This window comes from Microtus pennsylvanicus, chromosome 5, assembly GCF_037038515.1.
Source record: "Microtus pennsylvanicus isolate mMicPen1 chromosome 5, mMicPen1.hap1, whole genome shotgun sequence".
In the NCBI taxonomy this organism is placed as follows: domain Eukaryota; kingdom Metazoa; phylum Chordata; class Mammalia; order Rodentia; family Cricetidae; genus Microtus; species Microtus pennsylvanicus.
In genome coordinates, this window is record NC_134583.1 from 63,225,940 (window position 1) to 63,247,502 (window position 21,563).

A 21,563-nucleotide genomic window follows, 5' to 3' on the forward strand; every position below is an offset into this window, starting at 1 on the left:
GCCAGCCTGAGCTATGTATGCACGATCCTTTTAAATTTATTTTTTAATTTATTTATTGGGAGGAGAGTGCAAAAGTGAAAGTCAGAAAACAACTTGGGAAAGATCGGTTCTCTCCTGGGCCATGTGTGCTCCAGAGATCGCAAGTACCTTTACCTGCTGAGCCACGCTGCCAGCTCCAACCTGAGCAATAAAGGGAATCTTAGATAGCACAGTCCTGGCCTCCTATGCATGAAACCCTGAATTTAATCCCCAGTACTGTATTAAAAAAAGCAAAAGAAGGGGCTGGAGATATGGCTCAGTGGTTAAGAGCACTGACTGCTCTTCCAAAGGACCCGGGTTCAATTCCCAGCACCCACATGGCAGCTCACAACTGTCTGAAGATCCAGTTGCAGGGGAATCTGACAAATTCACACCAATGCACATAAAATAAAGTTGTTAAAAAAAAAAAAAAAGCAAAAGAAGTCGGGCAGTGGGGATGCATGCCTTTAATCCCAGCACTCAGGAGGCAGAGGCAGGCAGATCTCCGTGTGTTCGAGGCCAGCCTGGTCTACAGAGCTGGTTCCAGAACAGCCAGGGCCATTAAAGAGAGAAACCCTGTCTTGAAAAACAAACAAAACAGGCATAGTGGCAGCACGTGACAGAAGGCAGGAGGAGGAGGAGTAAGGTCTCCCTCATACACAGTGAGCTTCAGACCAGTCGAAGCTATGGAGACCCTGTACCCGGAAACAAAGCACTACAGTGAAGACAGGTGACATGAACGCTGAGGTCAAACCTTGCTTCTTCAGCATCTGATAGGCATCTCGGATCTTGATGTCTTCTGGAAACCAGACCGTCCAGCTGAAGAGGATTTCAATAACTCTTCCTTTAACCTTTTCTGTGGCCCAGGCCCCTAGGTACTGAAGTAAACAGCAGAGTTAGAGAGCTGGAAGGGACTCGGGTTAAGTGGCCAGCATTTCCCCCCAAAGAGATGCTTGCAAGTACAGATGTGAGCTGGATTGGAAAGGAGACACACTCGGAGGACAAGCTCCCTGGCACCAGACCCCAAAGCCTCTCCTGGATTCAAAACAATCCAGGCCCCACCATTAATACCAAAGCTCATCATGAATCTGAGCACATTGCTATAATCCCAATAGCTGGGAAACCAAGGCAGGAGAATTGTCACAAGTTTGAAGCCAGCCTGAAGTACACGGTAAAATCCTGTCTTAAAAAAATAGGCCGGGTGGTGGTGGCGCACGCCTTTAATCCCAGCACTCGGGAGGCAGAAGCAAGAGGATCTCTGTGAGTTCAAGGCCAGCCTGGTCTACAAGAGCTAGTTCCAGGATGGGCTCCAAAGTTACAAAGAGACCCTGTCTCGAAAAACAAAAAACAATAATAATAACAACAACAATCCACAACAATAAAAACCTCAAAAACAAAGTATACAGGCCTTTTCCCACACGAAGCTCCCCTCATGGGTTATTCTTATTTATATTATACAGTGCTTTCCTGTGTTTTGTGGGAGTGCTAATGAACTTTGGAACCTGGAAGGAAGGAGTCCTGAAAACTCCAAACTGGCATAGTGCAATGTTTAGTACCCCAAAGACACCCGAAGCTTGTGATTGGCTCTTGAGACAGGTGGTATAGGTAGGACTCAGCCCTTTATATGAAGGATGTGGGGAGTGTTTAAAACCAGACAGAGGCCAGGAGTGGAGGCTTATGCCTTTAATCCCAGCACTTTGAGTTTGAGGCCAGCCTGGTCAAGGACAGCCAGAGCTATAGGGGAGACCCTGTCTCAAAACAAAACAAAAGACTAGACAGGGTCAGACCTCAACTAAACTGTAGGATGCACACCAGGTGTGAGAGAGCCGTGGCTGGTTCCTGTTGTGACATATTTGTACACCGTGAAGGTGTATTGTTGGGATTGATGTAGCAAGAAGCCGAATGACCAACAGCTAGACAGGAGAGATAGGTGATATTTCTGGACAAAGAGAGATCTTTAGGAAAAAGACAGAGTCACCAGTCAGACACGGAAAAGCAGGATAGGCAGTAGAGTAAAGGTAAAAGCCACATGAAAGAATGTAGACTAAAAAGATATGGGTTAATTTAAGTTATAAGAACTAGTTAGGAACAAGCCTCGGGTAAGGCCATGCTTCATAATTACTAGTAAGTCTCCATGTTGTTATTTGTGAGCTGGTGGCCCAAAGGAAACTCAGTCTACAGGTGCCATACAAGAAAGAACTCATGCCAACGACGTGAGTGACATAGCTTAATACAAGGGCTAGGAATAGAGGAGCAGGGGACAAGGCAAGAGCAAGTCAAACAGTCACACCCACTATCACTCCGTCATCTCTACCAGGAGACCTGGGCCTCATGCTAGTCTCTCACTTCCTGTAGGCCACACAGCTCACAAATGGGTGACGCCATCTTGGGGGTTTTGTCTGTTAGTTTGTGTTTTTGTTTGTTTGTTTGGTTGGTTGGTTTGGTTGGTTTTTGGTTTTTCAAGACAGGGTTTCTCTGTGTAGCCCTGACTGTCCTGGAACTCACAATGTATACCAGGCTAGCCTCGAACTCACAGAGATCCACCTACCTGTCTCCTGAGTGCTGGAATTAAAGGCATGCACCACCACTGCCTGGTTAGGTGATGCCATTTTCAAGGAAAAACAGAAATGCTAACTCTGGAGGGACAGAGGTCAGCTATGAGCCTGACTGCCCTTCCAGATGTTGGCTAGGAGACAGCTTTAGCACGAATAGCCTTTGCTCCCAACACACAGGCAGGTTCTATGGAAGAATCGGCCTGCTCTCATCTGCAGGGTGACAAAGACTGAAAGTGGGGTACAGGGGCAACACAGTGAAGATGCCAAGTCCAGGCACTTACCTTTGGGGACAATACTTTGATCAACTCATTCAGGAAGCGGAACTTGGCCACCTCGTTGTGGAACTTCTCTCCACAGTGGTTCATGCACATCTCCAGAACCTGCAGACAGGGTCCCCGGAAGGGAAAGTCAGCACTGGAGGCTTATCTCGAAGCATTACGGGCTCAACCCAAGGCTAACAAACCTCAGCTGCTGATGGGTAGAACCAGAGCTAACTTTCCCTCAAGCCTTTCTCAAAACCCATGGCCTTTAGGAGAAGGCAAGCATCTTCTGATCAAGCAAACTACGCTGGGCTGAGGCTGTGGTTCAGCTGGCAGCCTTTGATAACACCCCTGAAGCTCTCAGTCCCAGCGCCAGCAGCACAGCTGGGTGTGCATACCTGTAATCCCAGAGCTGGGAAAATAGGCGGAGGGTACATTTTTGAAATTCATCCTTAGCTACATTGCTGACTTCAAAGTCAGTTTGGGCTACATGAGTTCCTGTACCAAAAAAACAACAAACAGCCTGGTCTACAAAGCAAGTCCCAGGACAGCCAGAGCTACACAGAGAAACCCTATGGGGGGAGGGAGTAATGATGGGGCTGGAGAGAAGGCGCAGCAGTTAAGAACAGTAGTTGCAGGGTGGAGAGATGGCTCAGCAGTTAAGAGCATTGGCTGCTCCTCTGGAGAACCCAGATTCAATTCCCAGCACCCACATAGCAGCTCACAACTGCCTGCAATTCCAGTTCCAGGGGACCCATGGCCCCAGGAATGCATGTGGTGCACATATCTGTGCATGCAGGCAAAATATACATTTGCATAAAATAAAACAAATAAATCTTTAAAAGAAAAGAAAAGAAAAGAAAGAAAGAAAGAAAGAAAGAAAGAAAGAAAGAAAGAAAGAACACTAACTGCCCTTCCAAAGGACCTGAGTTCAATTCCAAGCTCAATTCCCAGTACCTATGGTGCTGAATACTGTCTGTAACTTAGGTTCTAGGAGAACTGATACCTACTTCTGGCCTCCCCAGGCACCAGGCACACGTGTGACATATGTGATGTACAAACATGCATGATGCAGACAAAATACCAATACACATAAAATAAGTATTTTAAAAAGCCAAAACCAAACAGTGGTCACTTGTGACACACCTTTAACCCCAGCAGAAGCAGCTGAATCTCTAGCCAGGAGGGGCTACACAGGAGATTCTGTCTTAAAACAATGTCCTCTGCCTAGACGAGCCACTTAGGTGTGCAGAAGAAGCTCAGCAGGGTGTTAAGATGACTCTGTGGGCAAGTGAAACTGGCCTAGGGTCTCCCCTGCTCAGGTGCCTAAGAACTGCTTGCTCCACTTACCCTTGGCAACCAAAGGCAAGCTGGGACTGTATTCCTGAGCCCAGACTAGTTTTTGCTTTTTCTTTCATTTCTTTTTAGATCAGGTTTCTATTACGTATCCCTAACTGTTCTGAAACTTGATATGTAGACCAGGTTAGCCTTAAACTCAAAGATCAACCTGCCTCTGTCTCCCAAAGGCTGGGATTAAAGGCATAAATCACCATGCCCCGCCCACAATGATTTAATAACAAATGAGTCTCTGTTTGTCTCAGAGACAAAGCCTCAGGTCACAGCCCTGGGCTACCTAGAACTCTCTATCTAGCCCAGACTAGTCTCCCTTTCCGTCTCCAGAAGACTGGAATTACAGGTCTGTACCACCACAATTTTCCCCCAGGCTGCTCTCTAGCTAGGATTCTCCTGCCCTAACCTCCCGAGTGCTGGAATTACACAGCCAGTCTCTGACTTTCTTTTACAGATAACAACCCTGTATTTTCAATTCTAGAAATAAGAAATACTTCATTTAAAGGGGGAAGGCTGGAGAGATGGCTCAGTGGTTAAGACCTCTTGCTGAGGAGCCAGGTTCAATTCCCAGCACCCACACAAGGGTTTACAACTTCAGGTCCAGGGGAACATGTATGATCTTGTGCCTCCATGGGCACCCAGGCACGGATATAGTGCATATGCTTATATGTAGGCAAAACACTCCTACACGTAAAGGCAAACCCTCTTTTTTAAGTGTTTCCATCAACATCTACATATTCAGAGAATTATTATTAAAATCTGGACTTGAGGTTTCTTTTGGGAACATGAAAATTCCAATAACACTGCCCAAATTTGGGCACAGCAACCATGAGCGAGGCCTGCACAGCAGCTGCCCCGTACACAGGACAGCACACACCAACTCCATCTTTCATCTATGTTCACTCTGTTGGTTGCCAGCCCTGACCCAATCTGGGGAGGCAAATGAAAGTGAACCCCTCCTTTCCTTTTCCCAAAGTGGGCTCAGTGTTGTCTTAGTAAGCATCTGGGAATTCCCCTAGCCTGTTATCAATGCCTGGAAAGGAGAACCAGTCTGGTGACCTCAGTGCTTTTTCTAGAGTTGTGACAGGAATGTGTGGGCTGAGTGGCCAGCCAACTCACCGTCAGGGCGTAAAGGGCTTCCTTCTCTTGTGGAGATTGGATCTTGTGGGCCAGCAGCCAGGGCGCATGTGTCGGCCTGAAGAAAAATCAAAACAGACCTGGACTCTGGGTGGGGTAGACCACCTGAGCAACCTGAGCAGTACCCACTCACTTCAAGCGGCCCCCCTTTCAGAACGGGGTCCCCCTGGCAGGGCTTAGGCACGAACTTGTGAAACAATGGCTCCCCCACCCTAGGTACGTGTGTAATACTGGAGTCAGCGTGTACTTGGCCACCCCAGAACAGCCAGCCAGGCAGCCAGGGGTCAGAGCAACGAAGACCCCATCCATCCAGTGACAGCTACTCAGTGAACACTAGAGCAGGAGGAGGACAAGCCCTGGGCTACTCCAGTCAGTTGACTATGCGGCCCTATGCAGGTCAACATCTGCGTAAACTACTCCTTCCCAGTTCCTCTGCAGGGGAATAACTTCAAAGAATCTCGAAGGGAGACTGTGATTCAGTGGTAGAGTGTCTGCTTAGCATGCAGAAAGCCCTGAGTCCAATGCTCATCACTGCAAATAAAAAATAAAGCTTTGCCATTCCTTCTCCTACATAAAACAGGGTTTTCAAATCATAATAGAAAGATGCCAGGAGATGGCTCAGCAGTTAGAAGCACTTGGGGTGCATGCAGAGGGCCTGGGTTCAGTTCCCAGCACCCACATGGCAGCCCACAACCATTTCTAGAACTCCAGTCCAGGGAATCTGATCTCTTCGTCTCTGGGCCCCAGGTATGCATGCGCTGCATTTACATACACTCAGGCAAAACACACATACATTTAAATAAATCTTCCTTAATTTTTTTGTTTGTTTTGTTTTGTTTTGAGATGGGGTTTTTCTGTGTAACAATGCTGGCTATCCTGGAACTCTCTTTGTAGACCACGCTGGCCTTGAACTCACAGAGATTTGCCTGTCTCTGCCTCCCGAGTGCTGGGACTAAATAAAGGCATGCGCCACCACTACTCAGAGTTCTTAAATTTTTTAATCATAACTAATTCATCAGTATGTTTCCCATCATTGGGAAACCTAATCCAAAGTGTATTTTATAACATAACACAATTAAAAAAAAAATCTTAGTTAAAAAAAGTAGCCAGTCATGGTATGGTGAACCTTTAATCCCAGTATTCTGGAGACAGAGACAGGCAGAGCTCTGTGAGTTCAAGGCCAGCATGGTTTACACATAGAACTAACTCTAGGGCAGCCAGGGATTCATAGAGAGACCCTGACCCAAAAAACAAAACAAAACAAAACAAAACAAAAAAACAACAGCCGCAAAACAAATTGATTTTTAAAAAAATACCAATTATTAGATTGTGGAAGAAAAAAAGAATGAAAGCATCCCCAGCTGCAGGCCCTGCAGCCAAGGGTCTGAGCTCTGTCTCATGCTCCCAAAGTCGAGAACATCTCTGCAGGAACTTACCCATTGGGGTCGGTGTTCACCTGCTCACAGAAATTCTGGATAGCTGACCAATCCTGCTCCACCGCGCTTGGGTCTGTGGCTTTGTCTGTTAAGAAATCAACAATCAAGTTAAAGAAAGCATAACAAAAGAAATCTGTACCTTCTGCAGAGGCTGTGATGTCACAGCTCTACAGTCAGACCAGTGGGCAGGTAGCTGAGAGGGGCAGGGCCGATCTAAATCTGTGTTGTCCACCGCAAGCAGTGCCTGCCAAAAATGCCGTGCCCTTTCTGAAGCTATGCTGGATACATGACCGAGAAAAGTAATTAGTAAACAAGCGGCTATTTCTAGGGCCAAAGTTGGTCTGTGTGTGCCTCCTTCATGCCAGTGTCAGCGGCCCCCATCCTGGCTGAGGTGGCGCCTGGGAGCTGTCAGCTTCTTAGCCCATAAAAGAGAGGCCATAGCCCGCCACAAGGAAGTCTGTAGCTTTTCCTACAACATTCTCGAGGCTCTGGATTGTCCATCCTTGTGCTGGCCGAGAAGATCTATTCTCAGGGAGTGAAGTTTGATGTTATGATTTCTCTCCCCCAGCGGTGTTTTCCTCCTCTCAGACACCTACCCTCTCTTTAAGACTCCCCAGGAGACCAATGAGATGGGTCCATGGGTAAAGGCGCTTGTCACCAAGCTCAGTGACTTGAGTTGACCCCACACGGTGGAAGGAAAGAACGGACTCCAAAAAGTTATTCTCTGGGGCTGGAGAGATGGCTCAGAGGTTAAGAGCACTGTCTGCTCTTCCAGAGGTCCTGAGTTCAATTCCCAGCAACCACATGGTGGCTCCAAAACCATCTGTAAAGAGATCTGGTGCCCTCCTCTGGCGTGTGGAGGCAGAAAGTTGTATACATAATAAATAAATTTAAAAAAAAAAGTTATTCTGACTTTCACTTTTGCACTGTAGTGAAACACGCACACACACATACATACACACACACGTGTGTGAGGGGGTATGTGCACGCACCCTAAAATATAATTTAGAAAAATTTTAAAGACTTACCAGAATTCCTTCTGCTAGAAAAAAGTCCCCTCCCCATGCCGCTCCAGGACCACGTCTCTGTCCTGATCACCTAGGACTCCATCCTCAACCTAAGTCAGCCTAAACTGCTTCTCACTACAGTCATATCCCTGTCCCATGGAGGTCACGTGAGAATCAAAGGACTGTATCCTAAACACAAAGCTCCCCCACCCCAACATCCGCACACACAGGGCCTTATCTTACAGACCCCTATCTGCCAATCAGATCACAATCCAAACACTACCCTTTCCTAATGGCTGCCTTGGGAGCTGGAGTGGAACTCGGGTGCACAGCACGTGCCGAGGATATGTGAAGCTCCAGGATCACAAAAGTAAAAAGATAAATAAGAAAAATTTAAAATTCCTTAATCTTTAACTCCCACCATACAAAACAGATGATGCCTCTCTCCCCAAAACTGTTTTTTTTCACAGGGTTTCGCTATTTTGCCTAGGCTGGTCCCCAACTCCAGAGTCTCAACTTCCCAATAGCAGGCGCAGACTGGTATTTTAACCCATTTCTCTCCAACCACCACTTGATGCTCTACCCTAAATAATCACAAGCATCAATTAATGTCCTCGAACTCTCTTATTCTGTTTCAATCATAAAATAAGGAATATAACTTTGTCTTTGGTTTTTTTCAAGACAGGGTTTCTCTGCATAGACCCAGCTGCCCAGGAAATAGCTCTGTAGACCAGGCTGGCCTTGAACGCTGAGATCTGCCGGCCTCTGCCTCCCAAGTGCTGGGATTAAAGATGTGCTCGCTACCGTGCCCAGCTAGGAATATAGTATTTTCAATTGTCATATGATTTAGGGAAAGTGTGTCTAAAGTGCCAGCACAGAGGAAATAATCAATAATTATTTAATTCTAAGAACTCTCTGCCTTTTCCTATAAAAATCATACATATGTCTTATTGTACCTACAGGGATTAAAACCCTTGAAGCCAGATGCCACATTTCTCCTATAGTGCTTAGCACAAGGCTTTTCAAAGAGGTACAAAATACAGATATTCCCTGACTAAGCATGAAGTAACTTCCCATAAAGATTACCCCAATAAGTCAGGCGGTAGTGGCTCACACCTTTAATCCCAGCACCCAGGAGGCAAAGGCAGGCGGATCTCTATAATTAGGGGCCAGCCTGGTCCGCAGAGCGAGTTCCAGGACAACCAGTGTTGCACAGAGAAACCCTATCTCAAAAAACAAAACAAACCAAAAGATTACCCCAATAAACCTTAAAACAAAACAAAAGATTACCTTCCAAAGTCTGTTGATAGTTGGTGAGATGGCTCAGCTGGCCAAGCAACTGCCACCAAACCTGACAACCTCAGTTTGAGCCCTGGGGCCCACACAGTGAAGAGATAATTGACTTCAGCACACACCTGAACATAACAAAATAAGTAACATGTGGCTGGAGAGACAGATTGGGGTTTAGGGGTGTGTACTGCTCTTGCCGAGGACCTGAGTTCAGTTCCCAGCCTCCATGTTGGGTGGCTCATAACTATCTAAAATTCCAGTTTCACAGGGATCCAATGCCATCTTCTGGCTTCCTGGGGTACCTACACAGTAGCACACGGACACGTAATTTAAAAATTAACAAAATAAAATGTAACAACTGTTTTAATTGTAAACCTTGGGGCTGGAGTGATGGCTCAGTGGTTAAGAGCACGTAGTGAACTCAAGGACCCGGATTCAGTTCCCAGTACCCACGCTGGGCCACTCAGCCTGAAAGTCCAGCTCCAGAGGTCAGGCACCCTCTTTTGACTTCCTCGAACACCTGCACTAATGTGTACAAATACACATACACAAAATTAAAAAGAAAATAAATCTGAAAAAAAAAACAAGTTGCCTAGTTATTCTAAGGACCATCTGGAGATCTTTATGCAAAATTTTTAGCAGTGATTCTCAGGCTTAGTGCCTGAATCACCTGAAAGTGATTCACCAAGTAAGCTTCAGCTTCAAAACACAAGGTCAGGGTTGACACCTCAAAGAAATTTAGATCTGGAGACGAAGGAAAGGAGCAGCAGAGCCCAGCATGCAGAATCCAGCCTTGTTCATTCCCTTCTGCAGGATTCCTAGAGGAATCTCAGCACAGACAGGGTCCGCTGCCGTAAAGGAAGTTAGAGAGCTCCCAAACCCTTAGCCACAGGAAGCAGCCAAAGGCTCCACTGGCATAAGATGTTTCTTCTTTATCTGCTACATTTGGGGCGAGGATCCACTCAAGGGTTACTAAGGCCCCAAAGTCATGGCTGTCACCTTCATTGTTTCTCTAGCTGCCTGGTAAGCAGGACACCATGACAAAGTACTCAGAAGGGCTGGCACTGATGTTATCACCTCACCCTTTACTGCTGAGGAGACTCAGTTCCAGGCACAGAGCGAGAAAACCACACAAACAAAAGTTAGGTCCCAGGTCACCCTGGCTCCAAGTCCTTGTGGGATGGCTTGGATCCCTGACAAAGGCAGGGCCGGGCAGGAACGAGGGGATTTCTCACCGATACCTGCTCCGGCACCAGAACATGGCTGCCACAGATAATTACTTAAAGAAGGAATGAACGTGTCTGCTGCTCGGGGCTAGGATAGCTGGCTGGGCCATAGCTGCCGCCACAGAGTGGCTATTTCAGTTTTGAAATGCCTCTGAACACCTAATCCCTGACTGCCCAAGCTATTTCGGAGGGCCCAGGCAGCCACAGAGAAAATGCCCCCCAGAGGACCCAGCAACTGGGATCCTGGCAACACAGCTGCTGAGATCTGTCTGACACAAACCTAAACCAAAGACAGAAGGGGGACAGAAGGGAACAGAAAAACCATGACAGGACCCCTTCTTTGTTGTGTGACTGTCACAGTCCTCGGGGCCCTGAGAAGGGACATGCAGGCTCCTCACTGAGGCTGTCCTTGGAAAGGAAAGGCCAAGCAATAACACTGTTGTCAGATATTAATAAGTAGTGTTCCTAAGATTGGCTACTAGCCTGCTCCTGCTCAGCGCTGGGTCAAAGGTATTACCCGTGGAGATCCTAGCTGTGAGTGAAATGGCTCCTAGAGTGACCATCTGAGGAGCCAAATGATCTCAGCCAGCTGCCAACCCACCACCAGGGTCATGACTCCGTCGCTAGGCGCAGAGTGTGCCTGAAAGAGGAGCCTGGAGGCTAGAAGCTGTCACCTCAAGGAACCCAACTAAACCTCCCAGCAGTGCCCACTACCTAAGGAGTTCTTCCCCAGGGCAACAAACCTGGGCCCTACAGCCCATCAATCAGTCATTCAATTCAGCCTTACAGGGAAACCTGCCAGGACCGGCAGGAATGCTGCAATCTGGACTCCAGGCTAGGAGAGCAGCTCGGCTCTGGATTCAGAAACAAGTCGACTGCAATCCAGAGCCCCAGGGGTGGAATTAAAGTAGAGCAGGAAGGAAGACAGGCGGTCGCTTGGGAGCAAGTCCAGGCGGAAGTAAGAACAAGGGGTCCACTTTGCACTTCATTTTTACGAGACCAGAGTTAAAATCCAGTCAGAGACTGAGATGACCATGTGTCCTGAAAAAACAGCGTAGTACTGGCAACACTTGAGACCCCACTAGGAACCCGCTAACTGGATCACACTGTGCTCGCAGAGGTGCTCAAAGCTTTCCATTAGGGGAAATGCTACATATGTGCAGTCATATGGAATAATGATAAATGAACTAGCTAGCATGGTGTGGTAATCGGCAACTCCAGCTCTCAGGAGGCTGAGACAGGAGGACTGCCATAAATTCAAAACCACCTTGAGTTAAATATCAGTCCAGCCCAGGCTACATAGCAAGACCCTGCTGAAAAAAGAAAAAAAGCAAAACAAAATAAAAAACAAACAAAAGAAAATCCCTGGGCAGGAGAGATGGTTTGATGTATAAAGGCCCTTGACACCAACCCTGGTCACCTGAGTTCGTCCCCAGGTCCTGCATGGTGGAGAGAGGAAACTAAAGTGGACCTGTGTGTATGTATGTATATATATATACATACATATATATATATATATATATAATATTAAAAAATTAATTTTTTGTTTTGTTTTTATTTTCAAGACAAGGTTTCTCTGTGTTACAGTCCTGGCTGTCCTGGAACTCACTCTGTAGAGCAGGCTGGTCTCAAAGTCACAGAGATCCATCCACCTGCCTCTGCCTCTTGAGTGCTGGGATTAAAGACCACTGCCAGCTTTTTGTATTTTTTTAGAGCATAGTTTCAGAAGCAGCTGCTTCGTGTTCCTTTGGTGAACTATCCCTTCTCCAGTCTGAAGTTCAGCGGGGTCTCCTCTCCATCCTCTCAGGTCTGGTACTCTTTCTACTTCATCTTCTTGGTCACCCAGGTTCCAAGATAGACACAAGCCAAGCCAAAAGGCCCACAAACAGAACCGTAACTTTTGAAAATCATGGTGAAATGACTCCTGACTCATTCCTGTCCTGAGTATAGCAGGGAGCAGAGAAATGAACAAATCCAAGAAAAGAAACAAAATCTCAGGGACAGCGTGGAGCTTTGGGGTTGGGACCACACCTATTCGAAGACTTTCTTTCATTCCATAACCCAGTTTATTGGGTACTTTTGAAAGACCTGGATAAATCCAGAACACCCCCCCCCCAGCAGGAAAAAATAGAGCCAAAATTCTAAGCAGGGTGGGAAGAATCAGAAATCTAGGATTAGCCGGTTCAGTTTCAGGAACTAGCTGAAGATTAAAGTTAGATTGTAATCTTGAGAATAATCTTGAGAAACAGGGAGTTGCCCCCTTGTGATTATCATTGGTATTTTTGGAATTTTTTATGATGCCCTCCCTACCCCTTTGGATTTCTGGGCTGTGGTTTCTTCCCTTAAAACCCCTTCTCCCAGTTACTTGGAGTCGAACTCCTCCCCTTCGTGGGTTATGAGTCTCCGCCCCAGTGCACTGGTACCTGTCAATAAACCTCGGGTGATTGCAGCAAGGACGGTCTCTCATGAGTTACTGGGGGGGTCGTGTTATCCCGAGACTTGAGTGAGAGTCTCCCCACACCAGGGGTCTTTCACTTTATACACTACATTAAGGCACTATTAAAATGTGAAGCCAGGTAGTGGTCTTTAATCCCCAACTCGGGAGGCAGAGGCAAGCAGCTCTTTGGGCTACAGATCCAGTTCCTGGACAGCCAGGACTACACAGTGAGAACCTGTCTCAGAAACAAAAGAAAACAAACTTCATGAAAATTTACTAACGTTTTTGATACTCCAGCAACCCTAAGGAGAAGATAAAGGGAAGATCCACCAATGGTTTTCTTTCCCCTCTTGTCAAGACAGGTGGGGCATCTTCCGCAACACCTGTCCTGACCGTACCTCGCCCTCCTCCAGCTCTTGTCTCTACATCATTCCACCGGTCCTCCATCCTCAGCACTCCTGCGTTAGACCGCAGCACTGTCTCCATGCGTATATGCTCTCTCTCTCCTCTGTAAATACTTGAGGAAGGCAGAGGTTAATGCTGCGGTATCTTCTCCATCGCCTTTCTATGTTTACTCTTTATTTTCTGAGATAAGGTCTCTCTTTGAAACTGGAGCTCTCTGGTTTGCCTAGCCTGGCTGGGCAGCAAGGCCCTGAGAGCTGCCTGTCTCTGCCCTCTATGGCTACGTGCTGAGACGTGTGTCGTCATGCCTGACCTTTTACGTGGTTCCCGGGGATCTCAGCTCAGGTAGTGACACTTGTGTACTAAGCACTAGCCCCGTCCCCAGCCCCTGCTGTTCACGTTTCTGACGAGCACTCAACATCCCAACTGAGAGGGGAAATGGAGGTGGGCAGACAGGCGGCCCCTGATCCAACCCTCCCCACGCTGAAAAATTGGACACGTCTGGAGACACCTTGGGGTGTCCGGACTGGCAAGGTCAGGTGTGTAATTGGCATCTAATGGAGGTCAAGATGAACTTAAATGTTCAGTACTGCAAAGGACGGTCTACCACACTTGGAATTTAGGCGCAAGATGTCAATCACAGAAGTTAACAGCCCGTCCCCAACACCGTGCAGGCCAGCTGTGCACCTTCAAGTTGTGGTTTTCTCCTCGGACTTCTGAACTTCCGCACCTTCCTCAAGACCGCGGCTGTGACAAGGACTGGCGCACGAGTGACTAGTTTGCATGTGCAACCACCTTTATCTCCTTCCCCAGACCTCCCCAAGACAAGCTGTTCTTCCCCTCTACAGCCACACCCTGGCCCCACACTTCCCATTCAGGTTCCCAAGGGCTCCAACACCTTAAAGCCCCTCCACAGTGACCGAACATGGTCCTAGAAGCCAAGGGGAGCTACCAAAAGGAACACCACAGAAAGAGGGGCTCACGGGCCCTCTCCATTATTCTCAAATTCCCACTGGATGTCTCCTCCCCTTCCTTTCACAGCCAAGCACCGTAAAAAGAAAACATTTACACACCCACCCTACAGATTTTCCCACTGCCCTTCAACACGTTTCTTTTAAAGTAGTTGCCAACTTTTGAAGAAACTCAAGGAATTCCTCATAAAAAGGTTGATTCTAGCCCTCTCAGAAAAAGCAGAGGATCTAGGAACATTGTGATTCGCTGCTACCTGGCTAGCGCTGGAGAGGCGAGTCCTCAGACAGGCTTCCTGAAATATCCACTAGCAGCTGGCTCTTACCCTACCCGGCGTACATGTTTTCTTCCAACTCGAATCTAAGCCTGCTGTTCCCACCACTTCACAAACCTGTTCCCACCATGTTACTCAATGCGCTTTCAATAACCTTTTACCAGACTCAAAGTTCCCCTCCCTCCAGTCTCCATTTTGAAGCAGCTATGGGCCACACCCCTCATTCTGAGGCTCTCTCCAGCCCAGCTTTCCAGGTTTGCTTCTGTGCCTTCAGGCTACTGGTCTGGTCTGCTTGGGAAATATGGAGGCTGCCCAAGCTCCAGCTCTGTTATACACACACACACACACACACACACACACACACACACACACACACACACACACACAGCAGCCTGACTCCAAACCACATCTCCCGCTCTTACCCTCCCCGGAGCCCACAGAAGGCTCACAGGGCCTCTTCCTGACTACCTTGCAAACTTCACAATACATAATCCCTCCTCCTCACAGTAGGGCATCCATAATTACTTCTGACTCCTGAAACCAGAGATCCTTCCCATTCTTCATCTCCTGAGTCCATCCGTGTACCCTACAGAAAGGCTGTCTATGCTGTTGGCTAATCCATTCTGGGTTTTGCTTATTGGTGGGTTTTTTTTGAGTCTTTTGTTGTTTATTTTGTTTTATTTCTTCCTAGAGAGGGCCTCACTATGTACTGCTGGCTGTCCTGGAACTCACTTTTAGACCAGGCTGGCCTCGAACTTACAGAGATCCACCTGCCTCTGCCTCCCGAGTGCTGGGATTAAAAACGTGCACCACCACCGTCCGGCTCCAAGCTTTTTTTTTAATCAAAGCAATGCACATGCATCTGTGTTTTCATTAAACCCTTCTGGTAGGCTCAGCTGATCCCTATCCTCTTGATCCCCACTGTCAATCAGCCCTATTGCACCACCACCACCCTCAACCAATTCATCCTGTAGGACCGCATGTGGGGTCTTTCTTAGGCCAACTGGATCAGATTATCTTCAACAGCTTCCCCCATCCGTTAAAATATAAAATTCTGGGCCTGCAACAACTCTGAAGATAAAAATTCCTGCAACCAAGTCTTCTGACCTGAGTTCAAGTCCTAGGACCCACAAAAGAGTCTAAGGGAATAAACCGCTCCCCCTCCTTAGTTCTCTGACCTCCATAATCTGGGAACAGCATGCCCCACCCCAAATACACAAAATGTAATAAAAATATTTTTTTAAATAATACCGTTCCTTCTACAGCATACAAAGACATCCATGCTCTTCTTACTCCCATAAGCAAATTAGCCTGGGGTATCTTTTCTGTATTTCTTGCTCTTTAAGCTCTGCACTCCCAGCCAACAGGCCTGCTCGCTCCCAGAATGTTCTACATTCTCCTCCTGAGTTTTTGCAGTTTCCTGTCTGGAATATGGCCTCCTCCATTGTCCACACAAACACTGTATACAAGCTATGACCCAGGTAAACAAAACATCCCCTACTAGCTCCCCTCCTCCAGCTTCTGGTAACGAGGTACGGTTCTCGAACCCAATGAAAATGTCTTTGTGAGCACTGCCCCAGTGTTACCATCGCAGTGCACCCAGAACGCAGCGGAGCCCACACAAGGGGTGGATTCTTTATCCTTTCTGAACCTCAATTCCTCATATTAAGCGAGAACCATAAGAACCCCATCTCTAGGGACCACCATGAAGCTAGGACAAGAAACAATTAAGTCTGGCCAGAGTAAACACGTACCGAGGCATAAAGGCTGGTTTTGCTCTTAAAGGCAGCAGCCACAAGAGCTCTTAGACTCAAGGATATGCAAAGAAGCTGCGCACTCTGCACACTCGAGTCTGGGGTTAGTAAATGCTGATTCCTCCAGGGTCTGCGACCAGACTAACAATGGCTGAAACGCCTTCTGCACAGTGCTTGGCACAAGAGACCACTAAGGCATTCGTGCTCCAGCTGTTAGGTGGAGCCGCTGGGCCTCTGAGCCGTGGGGTAGTCTGCGGTCCCCGGAATTCCCTGGACGCTCCTAGAGGCCCCTTCCACACCGAGGAGGACAACCAGGGCGGCGGGAAGCGGGATCACGTGCGGCGCGATGCTACTCACTGAGCCACAGCTCCAGCGCCGCCGCCGGCCCCGGGGCACCCTCCGCCGACTCGGTCCCCGCCGGGGCTCCAGTCCCCGCCGCCACTGCCGTCGCTGCCATCTGCCCAGCTCAGTGCTGCAGCCACAGACACGGCTGCCCAAAACCTGCAGCTGTAGCTGCTGCCGCCGCCGCCGCCGCTGCCGCCGCCTAGCCTTCTCTCCTGCTGCCGACGCGGCAGGCACAGAGAGGCACGTGACGGGGGCGGGACCCTACTGGACACGCCTATTTCTAGCCCCAGCCCCGCCCCATACCGCTGTTCCGCGCCTCCTCCAATTCACGAGGTCTTTTTGTGCAAGACCACTTGAAAGGTCAAAAACCAAGCTAGCAAGGTACTGTTCCCCTCTTCGTCCAGACGTAGGTTCCCAGATAAGATACTCCTGGCTAATCTGAATTTCAGATAAAGAATGAGCCTTTCAGCATTTTTATTTTTTCCGCATTTGTTTTATTTCAGCATTTTATACATTAGGGTCTTCCCAGAGCACCTTCCATTCTGGCTTCCACACTTTTATTTTTCTACATGACACATTATACCATAATTTATAAAACTCATATTTAAGAGAGAATAGTTTTCTCAAAAGCAGGTCGTGATTCTCATACCCTAAGAAGAGCACGTTAAATAGCTATAAACACACCTTTTTCTGATTGTTTTGGGTTAAGGGTTCCTGTAACCAGTGGCTTTGACCACTACACTAGGACCCAGAACTCTTGATCTTCTTGCCACCATATTCCAAGCATGAGTAAAGCAAGTGCAGCCACCACAGCTTTGTTGTGGTTTAGGTTTTGTTTCTTCGTTTGTTTTTATTATGTATACAGTACTCTCTCTGCTTGTATGCCTACAGTCAGGAGAGGGCACCAGATCTCATTACAGATGGTTGTGAGCCACCATGTGGTTGCTGGGAATTGAACTCAGGACCTCTGGAAGAACAGCCAGTTCTCTTAACCTCTGAGCCATCTCTCCAGCCCTTGTTTTTGTTTTTGAGAAAGGGTCTCCTACACTCAGTAGTCTGAGATGCTCTTGAACTATGTAGGCCAAGATATCCTAAAAACCCTGCAGTAATTCTGCCTCAGCCTCCCAAGAGCTGGAACGGCAGGTATGAACTGCCATGCCAACTTACACATGAATTATTTTATTTAACTCTTGAATTAAAGAAATCAAGAAGAGGCCGGGCGGTGGTGGCGCACGCCTGTAATCCCAGCACTCGGGAGGCAGAGGCAGGCGGATCTCTGTGAGTTTGAGGCCAGCCTGGTCTACAAAGGGAGTTCCAGGACAGGCTCCAAAGCTACAGAGAAATCCTGTCTCGAAAAACCAAAAAAGAAAAAAGAAAAAAGAAAAAAAAAAGAAAGAAATCAAGAAGATGTTTTAATATGTCCACAAGAAAAGCCAAAGGGCAAATCTGTATAGAAAATGGACTGTTGAAACAAACATGCAAATAGGTACAATACTGGCTCCAGCCAGTGGAGAAAGCTGTCTGTCCAGTGAACAGGATTAATGTGCATGTCTAGAAGCCAGAATAATTTTGCATTGCTGTCAATGATCTACTGCCGACAGCATTGTTAAGACTGGAAGGCAAGGAGAATGCGCAAGCTTCCCCTGAAGCACCAGTTCCTCCCTACTATCCCTCACCTGTCATTCCCCACACTCGATGCCACCCCCCACAACACACACTCATAAGGAAAGATTTTAATTTGTACAGAGCTGTGTCTCCAGCACATGAAAAAGTACTTGGCATACCAGTGCCAATAAGTATCTGAACAGACACCTGAATAGTGGAAGCAGTAAGAGGAGACCTAGGACTTTAGGCATATCACAATCCCAAATACATGTTTTATGATTTTTTAAAAATGCTGGCGAGATCCCTGCAGCTGGCGGCGGGAAATGCTGGTGGGTCCCCGGCATAAGCAGGCCCACAGAGCAGCCAGTCCCGGGAGAGCCACCCAAGTGGGTCAGTGTGAGCAGGCGGCGAGCTCACAGATATCTATTTTTAATTTTTATGTGTATGGGTGTTTTGCTTGCATGCCCATCTATGCACCACATACATGACTTGTGCCTGAAGAGACCAAAGAGGGTGTCAGATTCCCTGAGACTGGAATTGTAGACATGTGGGTGCTGGGAATTGAACCTGGGTCCTCTGGAAGAGTAGTACACACTCTTGACCACTGAGCCATCTCTCCAGCCCCTTATTTTTAATTTTTTAAACATCATATGTGTATGTGATGTGTATGTGTTGGTACAGGCACACACATGTCACCATGCCTGTGGAAAACAACTTTGTGGAATTGATTCTCTCCTTCCACCCATACGTGCATTCTAAGGCTAGAACTCATATCATTAAGTTTGTGTGGCAATCACTTTTACCTGCTGAGAAAGTTAGATGGTTCCAAATATTTATGCTTAAAGGGACATTTTCATGTTGGCAATGGTGGTACACACTTATAAACTGAGCACTTGGGAGATAGAAGCAAGATTATGAGTCAGAGTACACAGTGAGACTCTGTATCAAATGAATAAATAAATAACAAAGTAGTTCATAGCAATAATCACAGCACAGGGAAGCATGAGGCAGGAGGACCCTGAGTTTGAGGTTAACCTGACCTACATCAGTGAGACCCCCAAATCAAGAAAAACAAGGACATTTGATGTGTTCTACCTGGTTCAAACCAGTTCTCCTATAACCAACTCAGCCTGACAGGCTGCCATCCCTAACACCCTTCAACACTAGCAGTAAGGAAAACTACACACGTGTCCAAGTGACAAGAGACCACGCACCTTGTGCCAGCATCTATGCTAACCTATCTAGTTGTTTCTCTTAGACAGCTCAGGCTGCTGCAATAAAATGCCATGTACTGGTGTATGTAACAACAGACTTAGTTTTCTCTGCTGACCGAAGGAAGAAGATCGAGATGCCAGGACCCTGAGCCCCTAAAGATGGCTCCCTTCTTGCTGCAGATGTTCTGGATTCTTCCTGTGTTGTGTTCTCGCTTGTGGAGAAGAGGCAGAAAGCAGCTTGTCTTATTGCTTGGTTTTTTGGTGTTTTTTTTTTTTTATTGAGACAAGCTCTTATTACTCTGGGCAATCGTCTAGTTTCACCTCCCAAGTGCAGGGATTACAGGCTCACACCCTTACAGCTGCAGAAGACCCCTCTTGTTCTAAGGGCATCAGTTTCATGGCACCTCGAACCCTCAGGACTTCATGCAAACCTGATCGCCTTACCAAGGCCTTGCCTCTAAGATCACACTGGAGGTTAGAGCTTCAGTTTAGGAATGGGGGGAGGGGCATAGTTCGGTTACCCAGGTAGGGAAAATTCTAGACTTTAATGAAAACAGTGTTCAGCACATCCATCTATGTTACCTGATTTGACTCTTTTGAGAATTATTTCATATCTCTGTAAACTGTTGATAATTGAAAACAGTGGGTACTTATTCTTACCCATAGACATGCAAATGAATACTGCCAGGCAACACACATTCCCCTTCCCCTGGAAAAACCAGTTCTGCATCCATTTGCATATTTATTGCAATATTTCTACAGACTGTTCTTTGGATTCTCCTTTGAAGCAGTTTAACATATCACCAGTTTCTCTATCATCTCTCTCTTTTTTTTTTACAGACAGGATTCCTGTAGTCCAAGCTAGCTTCACACTTGACCTGTAATGGAGGATGGGATTACAGGGGTACACTGATTACAGGGGTACACTACTGTGCCTGCTTTATGTAGAGCAGGGGGTTGGACACAGCTTTGTGCATTGTGGTCATGCACTATGCCAAGTGAGCCCCAGCCCGCTTCGTTACTCGTTTGTTTCTCCGTGTAGTTCTGGCCATCCTGGAACTTCCTCTATAGACCAGGCTGGCTTTGAACTCACACAGATCTGCCTGTCTCCGCCACCAGAGTGCTGGGATTAAAGGTGTGCACCACCACCTCCCGACCTCTTCAGTACTCCTTACAGTTCTTCTCTTGAAAATTCTACGGCTGGGCCAGGCAATGGTGGCGCACGCCTTTAATCCCAGCACTCGGGAGGCAGAGGCAGGCGGATCTCTGTGAGTTCGAGACCAGCCTGGTCTACAGAGCTAGTTCCAGGCAGGCTCCAAAGCCACAGAGAAACCCTGTCTCGAAAAACCAAAAAAAAAAAAAAAAAAAGAAAGAAAAAAAAAAGAAAAGAAAATTCTAAGGCTGGGTACACGCCCCTGATCCCAGCACTTGGAGGCAGAAACAGGTCAATCTTTGTGAGTTCAAGACTGGTCTGGTCTACATAGTGAGTTCTAGGACAGCCAGGTCTACTAGAGAGACCCTGTCTCAAAAAAAGGGGCAGGGGGGACTGGAGAGATGCTCAGCAGTTAAGAGCACTGACGTTCTTCCAGAGGTCCTGACTTACAACCATCTATAATGGGATCTGATGATCTGATGCCCTCTTCTGGCATGCAGGCATAAATGCAGACAGAGCGTTTACACCAAAACAAAACAAAAAACAAAACCAAAAAAAAAAAAACTTGCAATGCTAGGGCTGGGAATTTACTAGGGATGGGAATTTAACTCGGGTCGAGAGTGGAGTATATTGCATAGCATGCATAACTGGCCAAGTGCCAATACACACAAAAAAAGTAATAGTGTGTGTGTGTGTGTGTGTGTGTGTGTGTGTGTGTGTGTGTGTGTTAGGATCTCAGGGGAAAAAAACCTTTAATGCCCAAGGCTAGAACAATTTGAGCAGCAAGATAAAAGGCAGACTCAGTGGCACACAAGGTTACATAGAGAGACCCTATCTCAAAGGGGAAAAAGTAGCATTAGATTACAACCTTTAGCATAAGATACATATGCACAAATCCATAGTGGGGGCAGATGACACATTTCTCACGCAGAGACGTTCATGTAATACATGTGATTTCTGCAACTACATGTCACCCCACAAGGAGGTAAATAGCAGCTGACTTCCAAAGAGTACAGCAGAAAGGAGAGGGGCAGGGGACAGTCACTCTACAGTAGAGAAACCTGACTAATGTTTCATCAGCTAAAGGGGTCAGGCTGGGCACTATTAGATTATTTTTTAAAGCAGCTATAT

At 47.2% G+C, this 21,563-nt stretch overlaps 1 protein-coding gene across 1 annotated transcript in view; it reads right to left on the reverse strand.

Moving 5' to 3' along the window:
- Window positions 1-16,695, reverse strand: part of Gga2 (golgi associated, gamma adaptin ear containing, ARF binding protein 2) — a 37,745-nt gene extending 21,050 nt beyond the window's left edge. Inside the window, exons 1-5 of the mRNA XM_075972091.1 lie at window positions 16,473-16,695; window positions 6,757-6,841; window positions 5,303-5,378; window positions 2,855-2,953; window positions 773-896 (exon numbers count right to left, since the gene is read on the reverse strand). Coding sequence (XP_075828206.1) covers window positions 773-896; window positions 2,855-2,953; window positions 5,303-5,378; window positions 6,757-6,841; window positions 16,473-16,572 — 484 coding nt within the window. The 5' untranslated portion in view covers window positions 16,573-16,695. The remainder of the gene's footprint in view (window positions 1-772; window positions 897-2,854; window positions 2,954-5,302; window positions 5,379-6,756; window positions 6,842-16,472) is intronic.
- Window positions 16,696-21,563: the final 4,868 nt, after the last annotated feature.